The sequence below is a fragment of the Gymnoscopelus microlampas genome (assembly GCF_963454915.1).
Source record: "Gymnoscopelus microlampas genome assembly, chromosome: 1".
In the NCBI taxonomy this organism is placed as follows: domain Eukaryota; kingdom Metazoa; phylum Chordata; class Actinopteri; order Myctophiformes; family Myctophidae; genus Gymnoscopelus; species Gymnoscopelus microlampas.
The window spans coordinates 26,381,649-26,397,718 of record NC_139962.1 but is presented as its reverse complement, the minus strand read 5'-3'; the positions used below and the strand labels follow the sequence as shown (position 1 = coordinate 26,397,718).

At 39.8% G+C, this 16,070-nt stretch overlaps 1 protein-coding gene across 1 annotated transcript in view; it reads left to right on the top strand.

Annotated features, from left to right (window-relative positions):
• Positions 1–952: 952 nt before the first annotated feature.
• Positions 953–16,070, top strand: part of LOC311042124 (switch-associated protein 70-like) — a 20,967-nt gene continuing 5,849 nt past the window's right edge. The window contains exons 1-7 of the mRNA XM_084052680.1: positions 953–1,124; positions 3,357–3,497; positions 10,994–11,167; positions 11,520–11,744; positions 11,981–12,127; positions 13,453–13,561; positions 13,802–13,983. Coding sequence (XP_083908806.1) covers positions 1,029–1,124; positions 3,357–3,497; positions 10,994–11,167; positions 11,520–11,744; positions 11,981–12,127; positions 13,453–13,561; positions 13,802–13,983 — 1,074 coding nt within the window. The 5' untranslated portion in view covers positions 953–1,028. The remainder of the gene's footprint in view (positions 1,125–3,356; positions 3,498–10,993; positions 11,168–11,519; positions 11,745–11,980; positions 12,128–13,452; positions 13,562–13,801; positions 13,984–16,070) is intronic.

Here is a 16,070-nt window from a genome sequence, read left to right as displayed (position 1 = left end):
TATCACCACTGTGTACAATTATGACATTTGGGTCCCTAGCACGTAATAATTTGACACAGGTTTGTGGCTTAATAAAAGTCAATTTGGGGGTCCATGACTTAAGTGTGCATGTGAACCCCTGGTTCAACCTGCTTCTGAAAGGGCCCTGCTAATTCAAATCTGTACCATGGCAGCATCCTAAAACCTAATGTTTATAACTATGGGATTGGGAACATGAATTTTCACATTAACCTTCATCTTCCAGGTTGTATTATGTCATACATAGTCATACATAAAAGAACTTGATAGACTGACCAGTACATTGATACATACAATGGTGGTCTGGTGTCACTTGCTGAAAGGAACATCCTGTTTGCAAGCGAAGCCATCAAGCAACAGAGTATAACTTCTGATGGCACCCACAAAGTAGGCAGTGTACATTTGGAAAATCAAAGGGAGGGATATTCACTTGGATCCACCCTCAGTTAATTGAAAAAAGTTGATATTATTTGCCATTACAATTTTGCCATTTAGCACGCTCCTACTGTTATGAGTGACTGACAATGACACATTGTGGTACTGGCACAATATGTGGTGCCATCACCACTGTTTGGTGGAAAGTGCATTTGCTGTACTTCAGTACAATTTTGTAGCTTTACCAGGCTAACAATTTTGAGGAGTGTTACCAGTTTCCCCTACTTAATGATAAATTTAATTGGGAAATTTGCGTTTTACTCATTCTACATTTTGTTAAAAAAATACAACAAATCACCAAATACATTAATACTGTATTCGTATGTACACACACACACACACACACAGGGTGTCAGAGTCACAATTACTGAGTCTCCTGCGCCAGCGCCACTTTCGTCACGTGGTGGCTGCCTTTGGGTGTCGCTTGCCAAAAACAAGCTGCATTGTTAAGCTTGTAGATCAGTTCTTTGTGGCATGCGACACCGTCGTACTATTAAATATAAACTAGACTTTAGCTCATAGTTTCATCGAGCTGCTAGCAGACCTTAAGTTGGAAAAGACGCACTAGTCTCAAAATGTGTGTGAGAGAGGAGCTGTTAAAGTCAGTATGGCATGCCTTCACTGCCTTAGACGTGGATCACAGTGGGAAAGTGTCCAAGTCTCAGTTAAAGGTACGACACTTCTTAATGTAATCATTTTACTCAGACAGTAGACAGCAGACAGTAAATAGTAATGGAACTTACATTACTATCCACTGAACGTTAGAATGTTCAAAATATTTCATAACGTAAGCCTAGATATAGTTGTAATGGTAACAGGAAAATACAAATAAAATATTTGGAAAACTTTAAGTAATGTAAAGTAGTCTACACATGATTAGAACATGATTGAACATTTGACATTTAAGGTTTAATATTTCTACAATTGCTACAAAAAGTGTATAAATCCAATAATTGTGGACTTAAACAGGAAGTTGAAAAGTGTGATAATGAATGATGTACTGTGCATGTTCAAATCATGCTTTACATTACTAAAGACCATTTTTCGAATATTAGATTTTTACATTTTGCTCAAAATAGCCAATTTTACATCGAGGTGCCCACTTTTCCTTAGCGCCCACTATTCTTGTATCCGTTTTAACTAGCCTATGCTAAAATATATGAGACAATTCAGATTTACAGTATAATGACCGTTATTATCCGCAATAGATTCAACATAACCCCGAATAACGGAAATTACTGTACCGTTTGCCCTTGTTTTGGCTTCAGATCCTAAATAATCTCTATTTAGCCTATTAGATAGATCTGCTCTATATTGTATTGAATAAATAAACATGGGACTGGAAATGCAAAATGTTCATGATACTATGATGCAGTGGTGTAAAAAGTACTCAAATTCTTAACTTAAGTAAAAGTACCAATGGCATTGTGGTATTGTGAGCTTGTAGATTGGCTAGTTTCATAATATAATTTATATCTGAAAAGTAACTGGTACCGAAAGTTTTCAAATAATTGTAGTTGAGTAAAAGTACAATGTTTGCCTCTGAGATGTAGTGGAGTAGAAGTAAAAGTATTGGAAATTGGAAATACTCAAGTAAAGTACAAATACCTCAAAATTGTACAGTACTTAAGTAAATGTACTTAGTTACTTTCCACCACTGCTATGATGGGCTTGTTCATTTTGCTGTTGCATTTGACACAACATTTTGTAGAGTGACATGGGTGTTGAGATTATAGATGTTTCCAAATATAAACAATTGTATTATGTGTCTTAGATATATGACCTAGGCTTAAATCGACATATACATCGCCTATACAATACACTGAAGCTTCACATTTTAATAAGCTGTAGCAGTTAACTAGGCCACGGATTCTCAAACTTTTTCATGTCAAGGACCCCCAAGTATTAGTCTATGTATTTTGCTGGTGACCCCCCATCTGAAAACATTTTGTGCCAGGGTCCCCCATACAAGATTTAAATGTTTTAAAAAATCTGTCTTATGTTGATGCTATATTAACCAATTTAGCTGTGGACCCACTAGAACCCCCTCAAGGACCCCTGGATCCCACTTTGAGAACCACTGCACTAGGCAGTACTGCATGGAATTATTGTTTTCATGGGGGGTGTTAAGCACTTTAGATTTCTTTGGCTATTCAAAAATAGCAGATATACAAGCTCATAGCACGGCAGTGCCTCGCTATGAGCTTGTATATCTGTTATTTATTTAATCTTTTTGTGAAAATGTGTACAAATATTTGAAAATATATATTTTTAAAGGGAAAAGTTTTGACTCAAATCTATGCTTCTGTCCCTACTACAAAATATTTTGAGATGGGGGTCCGCGGCCAAATATATATCATTTTGGGGATCCTTGACACTGATATAGAAACATACGTTTTTTCAAAAAACTGTAGGATTTAGAAGACATTTGTAGAATCCCCAGAAGCAAAGATTTGAGTTACAAATGTTCACTTAAAAATATACATATATTAAAAGATTTGCACAAAATTTCACGATAAAAAAAAAGAGAAGATCTATAAGCTTGTAGATCTGCTATTTTTGAATAGCCAAAGAAATCTAAAAATGACACAGATTCTTTCCCGGTCTAAATGGGTTAACAGTACAGGCAGTAGCCTACAGTCAAAGGTTTATGCTGAAAGGATAACACAAAGAGCCCAAGGGGATTGTTTCCATCGTGGTCCATAGTAGGCTACTCACGTTACTTTTAATCATTTACAACAGCCTGTATACTGTATGTTTAAGCTTTTATCTTTGTCTGTCTGACACTAATGTGTGTGATAGAATTGATGCATCTCCACCTACTTTCCATCAGCCATAATTCTGTCTGGATTAGGCCTGTATTTACATTGACTTCAGTTCACCACTTTGCTGTGGTTCCTTAGGTGCTTTCTCATAACCTGTGTACAGTGATGAACATCCCTCATGATCCTGTGGCCCTGGAGGAGCACTTCAAGGACGACAATGAAGGGCCCGTGTCCAACCAGGGCTACATGCCATACCTCAACAGGTTCATTCTCGACAAGGTGACAAATATATTGTGTGACTGGCTGCAATAGAGGCTATACAGGAACGAGGAGGGACCTGTGCATTCATCTAATGTCTAATTGACTTGTTAATAAATGGTCAGTTTGGTTTTGGGGTTTATATTTAGTGGTAAACATGTGAGAATCTACTCTTTTAATAAGATATCCTGTTCCACGTGGCACTGTTCCACAGAGCCAATAGTGTGAAAAAAAGAAACATCGGTAGCACTTTACAATAATGACCCGTTATAAAGCATTTATAAACGTCTATAAGTAGTTTGTAGACTATTAACAAATCATTAACAACCTGTTTGTTGACATTCGTAAATGATTACTAAAACCTTTATAACTACAGTTACAAATAATTTGTAAAGTATTAGTAAGTAGTGAACTATTCATGAATAAGCCATTTATATACATCTGTAAAAGATTATTAAATCATTTGTAACGACCCATTCTAAAGCATTTATAAACGTTTATAAGCAGTTTGTAGACTATTAACAAATCATTAACAACCTGTTTATTGACATTCGTAAATGATTACTAAAACCTTTATAACTATGGTTACAAATCATCTATAAAGGTATTAGTAACTATTCATGAATAAGCCATGTATAATACATCTGTAAATGATTATTAAATCATTTGTAACTGATGTTACATAATATATACAAGCTATTGGTAGCTTGTTCATGTTTAACATATGCTTTGTTAAACATTCCTAAAGTATCTATAAATCCTTAGTACATGTTATTATGTGCCCTATAGTAAAGTGAAGACAGTTCATCATTTACAACTGTCTGTTAATGTGTTTGTTCATGTTTAACATGCTTTGTAAAACATTCCTAAAATATCTATAAATCCTTTGTACATGTTATTATGTGCCCTACAGTAAAGTGAAGACAGTTCATCATTTATGACTGTCTGTTAATGTGGACTTTCTCCCTACCTGTTGCAAACTACCTGGCTTTCATGAATGATACCAAACAATTACTAGAATTATCATTCATGTTAAGCAAATGATGCGTAAGACATTCGTAAACAGTATGTAAACCATTTGTGGTGTTAGGGACCAAAAAAGTCACTACAAAGTACTACCAATCAACTCTAAATTGCCTGAAACGTACTCCTAACAGGTTTTTGGGGGGACGATTTTGGCCTCCACACTTAGTGATTATTTCGGATTTAACTTTCGTTTCGGTGGTGACCAACTTTCGTTTCGGTAGTTTGATTACAAAATGTAAGTTGTGTAAAAAATAATCTGACTATACTAAGTTGTTATTTGTTTGTTTAAGTCAGGCTATACTCTACTCAGAGTCATAAGTTTACAAAATGTACTAAAGTACAGTGAACGTCTGTGCGGTTTGTCTTCATCACTGAAAATAACGTACATGTAAACTGATACAAAACTGCTGTCATGTGCAGTTGGGGTGAAGAAACACAACCATTTCACTCCTAATAATACCTATTTGATTTGACATCCTGACTTGCTGCTGTAGCTGAGGCTTGAACCTGTTACCTGCGGCTCACTAGTCAGTGACTCTATCCATTCACCTACAGCTGTTTCCTTGGAATCTGTGGTTCTGAAACTTTTTGTTGTCAACCCCCCAAATTGACATGTATTTGGGCAGTGGACCCCAATGTGAAAAGATGTAGTGTCAGGGCCCCCCATGAAAAAGATTTATATTTATGCTGTAACACATTTTTTTAAAGTTATTTGTCTTGTTTGTTGTTCAAGTCAAAGCACCAGGAAGGCTGTACTTGTCAGCCATCTGTTAGCTCAATGGGTTGAGACGCAGTATTCATGATCCAGAGGCCATGAGTTCAAATCCCATTGATGTCTTTCCTATGATTCTTTCCTTTGCAGACTGGCTTCCAGAAGATCAACTGAAAAGTACCAGGAAGGCTGTACTTGTCAGCCATCTGTTAGCTCAATGGGTTGAGACGCAGTATTCATGATCCAGAGGCCATGAGTTCAAATCCCATTGATGTCTTTCCTATGATTCTTTCCTTTGCAGACTGGCTTCCAGAAGATCAAGTGAAAACTACCAGGAAGGCTGTACTTGTCAGCCATCTGTTAGCTCAATGGGTTCAGACGCAGTATACATGATCCAGAGGCCATGAGTTCAAATCCCACTGGTGTCTTTACTGTGATTCTTTCCTTTGCAGACTAACTTCTAGAAAAACAAGTTAAAACCACCAGGAAACCTGTAACTCTCAGCCAACAGCTTAGCTCAACTGGTAGAGCGTCTGTCCAATAACATGACTTGACCTGACTTGAGTGGGTTCGATTCCCAATCCGAGTCATGTGTCCCCGGTAACTTGGGGCAACGGATAAATTGACTGATATCCTTCGTGATGCTTCCCTTTGCAGAATAACTTCTAGAAAAACAAGTTAAAACCACCAGGAAACCTGTAACTCTCAGCCAACAGCATAGCTCAACTGGTAGAGCGTCTGTCCAATAACATGACTTGACTTGACTTGAGTGGGTTCGATTCCCACTCCGAGTCAAGTCTCCCCGGTAACTTGGGGCAATGGATAAATTGACTGATATCCTTCGTGATGCTTCCCTTTGCAGAATAACTTCTAGAAAAACAAGTTAAAACCACCAGGAAACCTGTAACTCTCAGCCAACAGCATAGCTCAACTGGTAGAGCGTCTGTCCAATAACATGACTTGACTTGAGTGGGTTCGATTCCCACTCGAGTCAAGTGTCCCCGGTAACTTGGGGCAACGGATAAATTGACTGATATCCGTAGAATAACTTGTAGGAGTGTGCTGTTAAATCCAGTCACCACCTTAGTAACTGAAACCGAATCTGGCCAATTCGGTCTCAGTTACTGAGATAGATAGAGGGTGTGTAGAGTAGGCGGAGTAGAGTAGTGAGTAGAGTAAAGAGGGAATATAGTCGGGGAGTAGGGGGAGGAGTAGGAGTAGGGCCCAGAGTAGGGGGATGAGTAGGGCCCAGAGTAGGGGGAGGAGTAGGGGAGGAGTAGGAGTAGGGCCCAGAGTAGGGGGAGGAGTAGCCCTAATCCTACTCCTCCCCCTACTCTAGGCCCTATTCCTACTCCTCCCCCTACTCTGGGCCCTTCTGGGACCTACTCCTACTCCTACTCCCCGACTATATTCCTTCTTTACTCTACCCCTACTCTACTCCGCCTACTCCACACACCCTCTATCTATCTCAGTAACTGAGACCGAATTGGCCAGATTCGGTTTCAGTTACTAAGGTGGTGACTGGATTTGAACCAGGACACTCCTACAAGTTATTCTACGGATATCAGTCAATTTATCCGCTGCCCCAATTTACCGGGGACTTGACGTTAGTGGGAATCGAACCCGCTCGGTCCTGGGTTGTACTGGATTTGAACCAGCACACTCCTACAAGTTATTCTACGGATATCAGTCAATTTATCCGTTGCCCCAAGTTACCTGGGACACTTGACTCGAGTGGGAATCGAACCCACTCATGTCAAGTCAAGTCATGTTATTGGACAGACGCTCTACTAGTCGAGCTATGCTGTTGGCTGAGAGTTACAGGTTTCCTGGTGGTTTTAACTTGTTTTCTAGAAGTTAGTCTGCAAAGGGAGGCATCACTAAGGATATCAGTCAATTTATCCGTTGCCCCAAGTTACCGGGGACACATGACTCGGAGTGGGAATCGAACCCACTCAAGGAAAGAATCATAGGAAAGACATCAATGGGATTTGAACTCATGGCCTCTGGATCATGAATACTGCGTCTCAACCCATTGAGCTAACAGATGGCTGACAAGTACAGCCTTCCTGGTACTTTTCAGTTGATCTTCTGGAAGCCAGTCTGCAAAGGAAAGAATCATAGGAAAGACATCAATGGGATTTGAACTCATGGCCTCTGGATCATGAATACTGCGTCTCAACCCATTGAGCTAACAGATGGCTGACAAGTACAGCCTTCCTGGTGCTTTGACTTGAACAACAAACAAGACAAATAACTTTAAAAAAATGTGTTACAGCATAAATATAAATCTTTTTCATGGGGGGCCCTGACACTACATCTTTTCACATTGGGGTCCACTGCCCAAATACATGTCAATTTGGGGGGTTGACAACAAAAACTTTCAGAACCACAGATTCCAAGGAAACAGCTGTAGGTGAATGGATAGAGTCACTGACTAGTGAGCCGCAGGTAACAGGTTCAAGCCTCAGCTACAGCAGCAAGTCAGGATGTCAAATCAAATAGGTATTATTAGGAGTGAAATGGTTGTGTTTCTTCACCCCAACTGCACATGACAGCAGTTTTGTATCAGTTTACATGTACGTTATTTTCAGTGATGAAGACAAACCGCACAGACGTTCACTGTACTTTAGTACATTTTGTAAACTTATGACTCTGAGTAGAGTAAAATATCTATAAATCCTTAGTACATGTTATTATGTGCCCTATAGTAAAGTGAAGACAGTTCATCATTTACAACTGTCTGTTAATGTGACTTTCTCCTTACCTGTTGCAAACTACCTGGCTTTCATGAATGCAGATGCCAAACAATTACTAGAATTATCTTTCATGTTTAATATATAAAAAATATATAATATATATAAAATGTAGCAACTCTTGGCCACAGCACACACACTGACATTTAAACAAAGAAATTAATCACAACAGAATCACAGAGTAGCAGCTTGGAGCCTCTGCAGTCACCACCTCCCAGTGCAAGTTAGCTTTAGCTGCTAAGCTAAACTGCTAAGCATGGAGGACATTACTAGCCTACACATCAAAACAAACATTGTGGATACAAACAGCCACCATCAAAATACCCCCTAGTCATAATGCTACTTCATGTGTGTAAGATTAGCCATTTTATGTTACCTCGATCACCTGCAACAAGACAGTTAAAACACATAAAACATGAATTAGACATATTTCTGTCCAGTCTGCAACTGCATCACTGTTCACTTCCTCCCTAGTAGGCTACTGCAGGTGTAATGCAGGTAATCAGTGTGTTGCCAGATTTTGCAAAAGAAACAAGCGGACAGGTCTATGAAAACAAGCCCAAAAGATGCAACTAGGCTCAGGCTCATGATAACGTCTGCAAAAGGTTTACATACTCTTTACGAATGTCTTACGCATCATTTGCTTAACATGAATGATAATTCTAGTAATTGTTTGGTGTCTGCATTCATGAAAGCCAGGTAGTTTGCAACAGGTAAGGAGAAAGTCCACATTAACAGACAGTCATAAATGATGAACTGTCTTCACTTTACTGTAGGGCACATAATAACATGTACAAAGGATTTATAGATATTTTAGGAATGTTTTACAAAGCATGTTAAACATGAACAAACACATGAACAGACAGTTGTAAATGATGAACTGTCTTCACTTTACTATAGGGCACATAATAACATGTACTAAGGATTTATAGATACTTTAGGAATGTTTAACAAAGCATATGTTAAACATGAACAAGCTACCAATAGCTTGTATATATTATGTAACATCAGTTACAAATGATTTAATAATCATTTACAGATGTATTATACATGGCTTATTCATGAATAGTTACTAATACCTTTATAGATGATTTGTAACCGTAGTTATAAAGGTTTTAGTAATCATTTACGAATGTCAATAAACAGGTTGTTAATGATTTGTTAATAGTCTACAAACTGCTTATAAACGTTTATAAATGCTTTAGAATGGGTTGTTACAAATGATTTAATAATCTTTTACAGATGTATATAAATGGCTTATTCATGAATAGTTCACTACTTACTAATACTTTACAAATTATTTGTAACTGTAGTTATAAAGGTTTTAGTAATCATTTACGAATGTCAACAAACAGGTTGTTAATGATTTGTTAATAGTCTACAAACTACTTATAAACGTTTATAAATGCTTTATAACGGGTCATTATTGTAAAGTGCTACCGAAACATCTTCACAACATCCAATCAGTATACCTCAGCTCCTTATGTTTCCTCTAGATTAGGGGTTCTCAACCTTTTCAGGCCACAACCCCCCCCCCCAAATAATCATATTTGATCTGGGGACCCCACACCCTGATAACGCTCTGATAACGTTGTGAGCTTGTAGATCGGCTATTTTCAAAAGGTTTGCCTCTTAATGATATAATCTGACAATTTGGCCAATGTTTGACCAGTTTTCATAGCGTAGTTTGTTGATTACTTTTGATGGAGTAATGGTCTTTTTGAGAGTGCATTTATTCATTCATTCCTTTGCACGCGTGTACGTCAATCAACGTCCTCCGTTGATCTTGTCTGTGTCATACATATTTATGACTAATCAATGGTGTTCTGGGAGTCTGATATAGAAAAATAAATACTATATTTGTTTCCTTTGTTTCAACTAGAGTTACAATTTAGTTCTACTAAAGGGCACCAGCCTACTACTGACCACGGAGGTCTGGAACGATGCAAGGTCGGAATTCATGCCACACCCGGTTATGCAATACCCGCTGTATCCGTTGTTAGAGTACCCAGTGCGGTACGCATTACTACAGTACTAAAAACGTTAGATATTACAGTCTGAGTGATTTATAAACGGGCACTGGCCTACTCGGGAATGACTCAAGTTGGGAACGATGCAAGTTAGGAATGCATGCCCCGTTATGAAATACCCGTTGTACTTCTATTTGTTGTCAGAGTACCAGTTGTACCTGTTGTCAGAGTACCCAGTGAGTGCGGTACCCACTACGACCAATTGACTAAATATGCATGCATACAGACAGACAGACAGACAGACAGACAGACAGACAGACAGACAGACAGACAGACAGACAGACAGACAGACAGACAGACAGACAGACAGACAGACAGACAGACAGACAGACAGACAGACAGACAGACAGACAGACAGACAGACAGACAGACAGACAGACAGACAGACAGACAGACAGACAGACAGACAGACAGACAGACAGACAGACAGACAGACAGACAGACAGACAGACAGACAGACAGACAGACAGACACACACACACACACACACACACACACACACACACACACACACACACACACACACACACACACACACACACACACACACACACACACACACACACACTCTCCTGGAATTTCTACATTAATGAGGGTCTTTTTGATTGCTTAACATCTAACTTCCTTACAGTGTGTTTGTAAACCCATAGTATGAAAAAGGGCAATGTCTTAATCTACTGAAATCCTGCATTCTAGTTGGGAGAAGCATGGCCCATCCCATCTACAGTACAATAAGGCTAGCACCACTGTGAATTAGTAAACCGCTTGAGTTTAGCACTTCACACTTGGGGGGTATTTCCTTGGCTTTCTCTTTTGGATTCTGACTTGAATTGAAATGAGGAGCTTAGGAACATTACGTTTGTACTTCACATCCTGTGGACTGAAGTATGAGAAAGGAAACAAATGTTAGTCTCCTATTTAGCATTTGTAAACAGGCTGCCCTCACTGATGCCAAGGGAGATGCCTTTGACCAAATTCTGTTTTCAACCTCAGGCACAGCACAATTTTGATGTACTGGAGTTCAACAAGATGTGCTGGACACTGTGTTACCTGAAACATATTACTATACACCACCTTCTCATCTCACTGGATGATGCCTTCAAAGTGTGGTGCATTTTCAACTTTCTGTCAGAGGACAGGTATCCACTAGTCATCATCACAGAAGAGGTGAGGAACATCCATATTTTATTACAGTCTTCTTACAACATCACTTTATACAAACAGATTCGTCCCACTCTCTCTAAGAGTTAAAATAGGATGAGCAAGGACAAAATGTTATGCTAACATCTTAATTTAGAGCAGTGGTTCTCAAACCTTTTCATGTCAAGGACCGCCATATTAATATGTATTTGGCTGCTGTCCCCATCCGAAAATATTTTGTGCCAGGTACCCCATACCACACCCATTTTAGTTGTTATATTCCAAATTTGACTCCACTTTGAGAAGTGATTTAGAGAAAATAAATATATATTGCGAACAGTAGGCCAAAGCATTTATGATGCCTGTCCTCCCCCCTTAGATTGAGTACTTCCTGCGAAAGCTAACAGAGGCCATGGGGAGTGGTTGGAATGAGGAGAAGCTCAAGGATTACCAGCTCCAGTTGAACATTCAGAACTGCTTGAGTGTCTGGGAGCTAGTTGAACTGGTGGGCATGGGTTACTTCAGCAAGGGAATGAACCACCAGACCCTGTCCATGGGCATCAATGATGTCTTCCAGGAACTCATACTGGATGTACTCAAACAGGTTAAGCTTAATTTATATGTTGTCATATGACAGTGTCGGTTGTAGAAAATAACAGTTTTACAAACAAAAAAACAACAACATGACTCATCGTGTTTTTTTCTTGTAAATCAGTTCTTCTCCGTAAATGACACCGTAGTGTGACAAAATATGGATTAGGCTTAAGCCTGTGCTCAATGTGTCACTGCAGTCAACTGAGATTCATTTAATTCTTTCTATCCACACACTGCATTCTGAAGGGTTACCTCATGAAAAAGGGCCACAAAAGGAAAAACTGGACAGAGCGCTGGTTTGTACTACGGCCAAATTCCATGTCATATTATGTGTGCGAAGACCTTGTAGACAAGAAAGGAGACATTATTCTGGACCGCAACTGCTGTGTGGAGGTAACTTTTGATCATTATGGTATGAATAATACCATTTTATGCAAATATTTGTTTACAATTAAACATTATTTAAGTCTATTTATATATTGAACACAGTATAGTTGCATCGTATAAATAGCTTTAGAAAAAATGTGTCACAAACTACATCTAACTTATAATTGACTGATTTACTTAAAGGGGAAATCCACCCATTTTCAATATTTAACTATGTCATTAATATAGCATAAAGGAGTTGTGTGGAAATAAGAAAAAAGTTCCCCCCTTTCTGTGTTGCCTTGAACTGGAGGATTGATTTTGGGATTAACATTGCAAATTACAACATGATGAGTCATCATGTTGTAATTTGCAATGTTAAACCCACAATCAATCCTCCAGTTCAAGGCAACACAGAAAGGGGGGAACTTTTTTCTTATTTCCACACAACTCCTTTATGCTATATTAATGACATAGTTAAATATTGAAAATGGGTGGATTTCCCCTTTAAGTAGATGATCCAGTGTGTGTGTGTGTGTGTGTGTGTGTGTGTGTGTGTGTGTGTGTGTGTGTGTGTGTGTGTGTGTGTGTGTGTGTGTGTGTGTGTGTGTGTGTGTGTGTGTATACACACACACACACACACACTATATATATACACACACACACATATATACACATATATCTCCTATATTAAAATCGCCTAGAGGGTCGACCGACGGTGGGTGGACCGTGGACGGTGGACGTCACAAACCTAACATGCAGACTTGCAAGGCCCACCCTTGCTCCGATCCGCACCAAACTTGGCACAAACACTGTTCAGGGGTCTGTCATCAGAATGGCCACACCAGGGGCCACATCAGGGGTCCCCGGGGGCCCCAGGCACACTGTTGCTCCAATCTGCACCAAATATGGCACAAACACTCTTCAGGGGTCTGCCATGACAATAGTCACACCAGGGGCTATGTTAGGTCACCCCAGGAGTCACAGGCACACCATTGCTCCAATCCTCACCAAACATGGCACAAATCCTGTTCAGGGGTCTACCATGACAATAGTCACACCAAAAACAACCTAAATTGCACATATGGGGCACTAGAGCAGTGTCTAAAATTTCAAATGGCCATAACTCTGTGACAGTTGCTCTGTTCAGCCACTGTGTATATATAACGTACGTATGTATATATAACTCTATATACTGGACTTTTTCCCCTCTACACAAAATCTCTTAACCGAAAATAGCTCACAGCGCGTTGCAACTTAACGTTCGGTATTATAAGATGCCCATTATAGGGATATTCGGGTTCATGTGGTTAATGGTGAAGTATAAAGTGACTATCATATCTCTTCTGCAGTCTTTCCCAGACAGGGATGGAAAGAAATGCCTGTTTGTTCTCAAGTGCACTGACAAAACCTTTGAGATCAGTGCATCAGATAAAAAGAAGAAACATGAATGGATCCAAGGTAATACATAAGAATATATAATTTATAACCAACCCTTTGTTTTTTGTTTTTCTAGTTTTGAGCTTTGTTAGTTTTTTGCATGTTCAATCTCAAAGTTGTCATACAGATGCTTGAGTGGGGAATCATGTATAATGAATGGGAAACTGTTACATATTGAGTGGGTCGATTTAGTTGCACTTGTACACTGTCAGAGTTAAAGGATTTTACTGTGGACCCTTCTGCCCATCTGTTCCTTTGCAGCTATCCAGACATGCATTCAGCTGCTGAGGTTGGGGCTGCCATCTCCTCACCGTGAGGCCAGACTGAGGCGCAGGGAACTGCGGCAGAAGCAGCAGGCCGAACACAAGGAGTTGGAGCTGCGCATGAAGCAGCTCCAGGTAGCCAATGAGAACAAGCAGAGACAGCTGGAGGTCATGAAGAAGGTACTGTCCAACTGGCACACAGCGTTCCTCTCATGAACTAAACTTGTGCTTGGCGCATAGAAACTCCTGCACATAATTATGTGACAACAATTTGCAGATGTTATAATATCTGAGATACTGCATTTGCATAGATGACAATATTAACACTATACTATAAAGCAAGATGCAGACATACCCTGATTGTTGGTTGAACTCTGACAGCGTAAAAAAACGTTCTACGGTGTAGCAAGCAGTTGCCGGTGTGGGGGAGTTCAGCTGACTGCTCGTACCTCTCTTATGTCTTAACTTGACAGCCTAGTGTTCAGGTGCCCAAAGGCTAAGTGTTACTAAAGCTAGAAGCTTGTGTTTACATTGAAGCATTTCGGTTATTTGTTTGACTGGATAGTTACACAATTGAAAAGTTGCATGAGAATACAGGCACACGGCCACGCCTTCAGAGAACATTTCCTCCTCAAGGGTACAGTCCTGAAGAATGTTTATTCTATTCTAGGAGGCTGTTTCCTCCTGTTTGACCAACCAGATTTTCTATTATTTTTCCTATGTTTTACACACACACACACACACACACACACACACACACACACACACACACACGCACGCACGCACAACAGGAGATATACTGTACATTTTGTTCAGAAAATTATCTATCGGGTGCCGATGGCCTAGTGGCTAAGGCACATAAAGGTTCTGATCCGAGTCGCGGGTTTGATTCCCAAGCTCGACAGCCTTTGCTGCGTGTCACTCCCCGTCTCTCTCTCCCCGTTTACTCTCAGTTTTCACTGTACTAGCCTCAAAAACATCTTAAAAAAAGAAAGATCTATAGCAGCGCGTGACCATTAGACAACGCAGAATGAATGAAGCATTGTTTCCTCTAACTAGTTTTCAGTTTAAGAGTACAATGAAAGGTCAAAGCTTATCCCAGATTTCCCACTTCCTCTTTTCCTGGTTGTGGAAAAATACCCTCCATTTCTTTCCGACCCTCCCAGTTCATTGTCAAATTTCATTATTGTTTCATCTGTCACACATTGTACTGTCTGTGACATCTAGCCCTGTAGTGTAGTTGACAGCCCTCTGACTGTATTGTTCAGTTGATATTTTTTTCTCTTTTTTTCTGTAAGATGGACCACACAAAAGTATAAACTATCCATGAAAGAAAATCAGAAGGTGGTCAGGAAATATCTATAAATCAGCACGTTCACCTGAGTCTGGTCTTTAACCATGTCAATTATTGTGGAAATGGCCACATTATGCGTGAGTTGGCATGACCATTAGTTACTAATTGTCATTAGTTACTATAATGGTCATTAGTTACTAATGGTCATGCCATACCCTAATAATGATTACTTATGGCTGTGAATATGTATAGGTCCCGCACTGATTGCAAAGAGGCAATCTCTCTGGGTGAGGTTAATTGCATTTTTGACATGCTTATTGAAAGGCACAAATGCTAGAGTGTTCTGTAACAAGTTTGTTAAGCACCTCATTGAGATGTTGCATAGAATGGGTTGTTAACACCGTATATTGTTTTCAAGTGCCCACAACAAAGCAGTAGAGAGCGATAGCAGCAAGAGATCGGCTTGAGGGTGGCCGATGGCCGTCCTACAGAAAAATACAGTCATGCCCCTATGGGACTACACTGAGCTTCAAGCGGGTCTCAGCAGCTAGAAAATGTGTCATTTAATGTATTTAATAGGTAGGTCCCCTTTCTTCCACCATGCATTGCACGTTTTCGTTCTAATTATTATTCATTTTATTACTACGGGGCCAGAGCTCAGCTCTGGCCCAACAATACAGTCAGAGCTGCGCAACGTTTTGTGAGCTTGTAGATCGGCCGCTTTCACTGGTTTCGGTTTCGAGGAGACATACAATTTCTCTATTGGTAAAAGGTTTGTGAACGAGTGATCTTAGTGTTAGTGAAACAGGGGCTTGGTTCATGACAGAAGGCAAGAGTTTATGATCTTCAACAGACAAAATCAGCCTGGACAAAGCTGTAGCACTATAGGTAGTGTTGCAGCCTCTCAGTCCAAAGGTTGAGAGTTCGATTCCTGGCTCTCTTGCTCTTCTCTCTCTTCAATCTATTCCGTTTC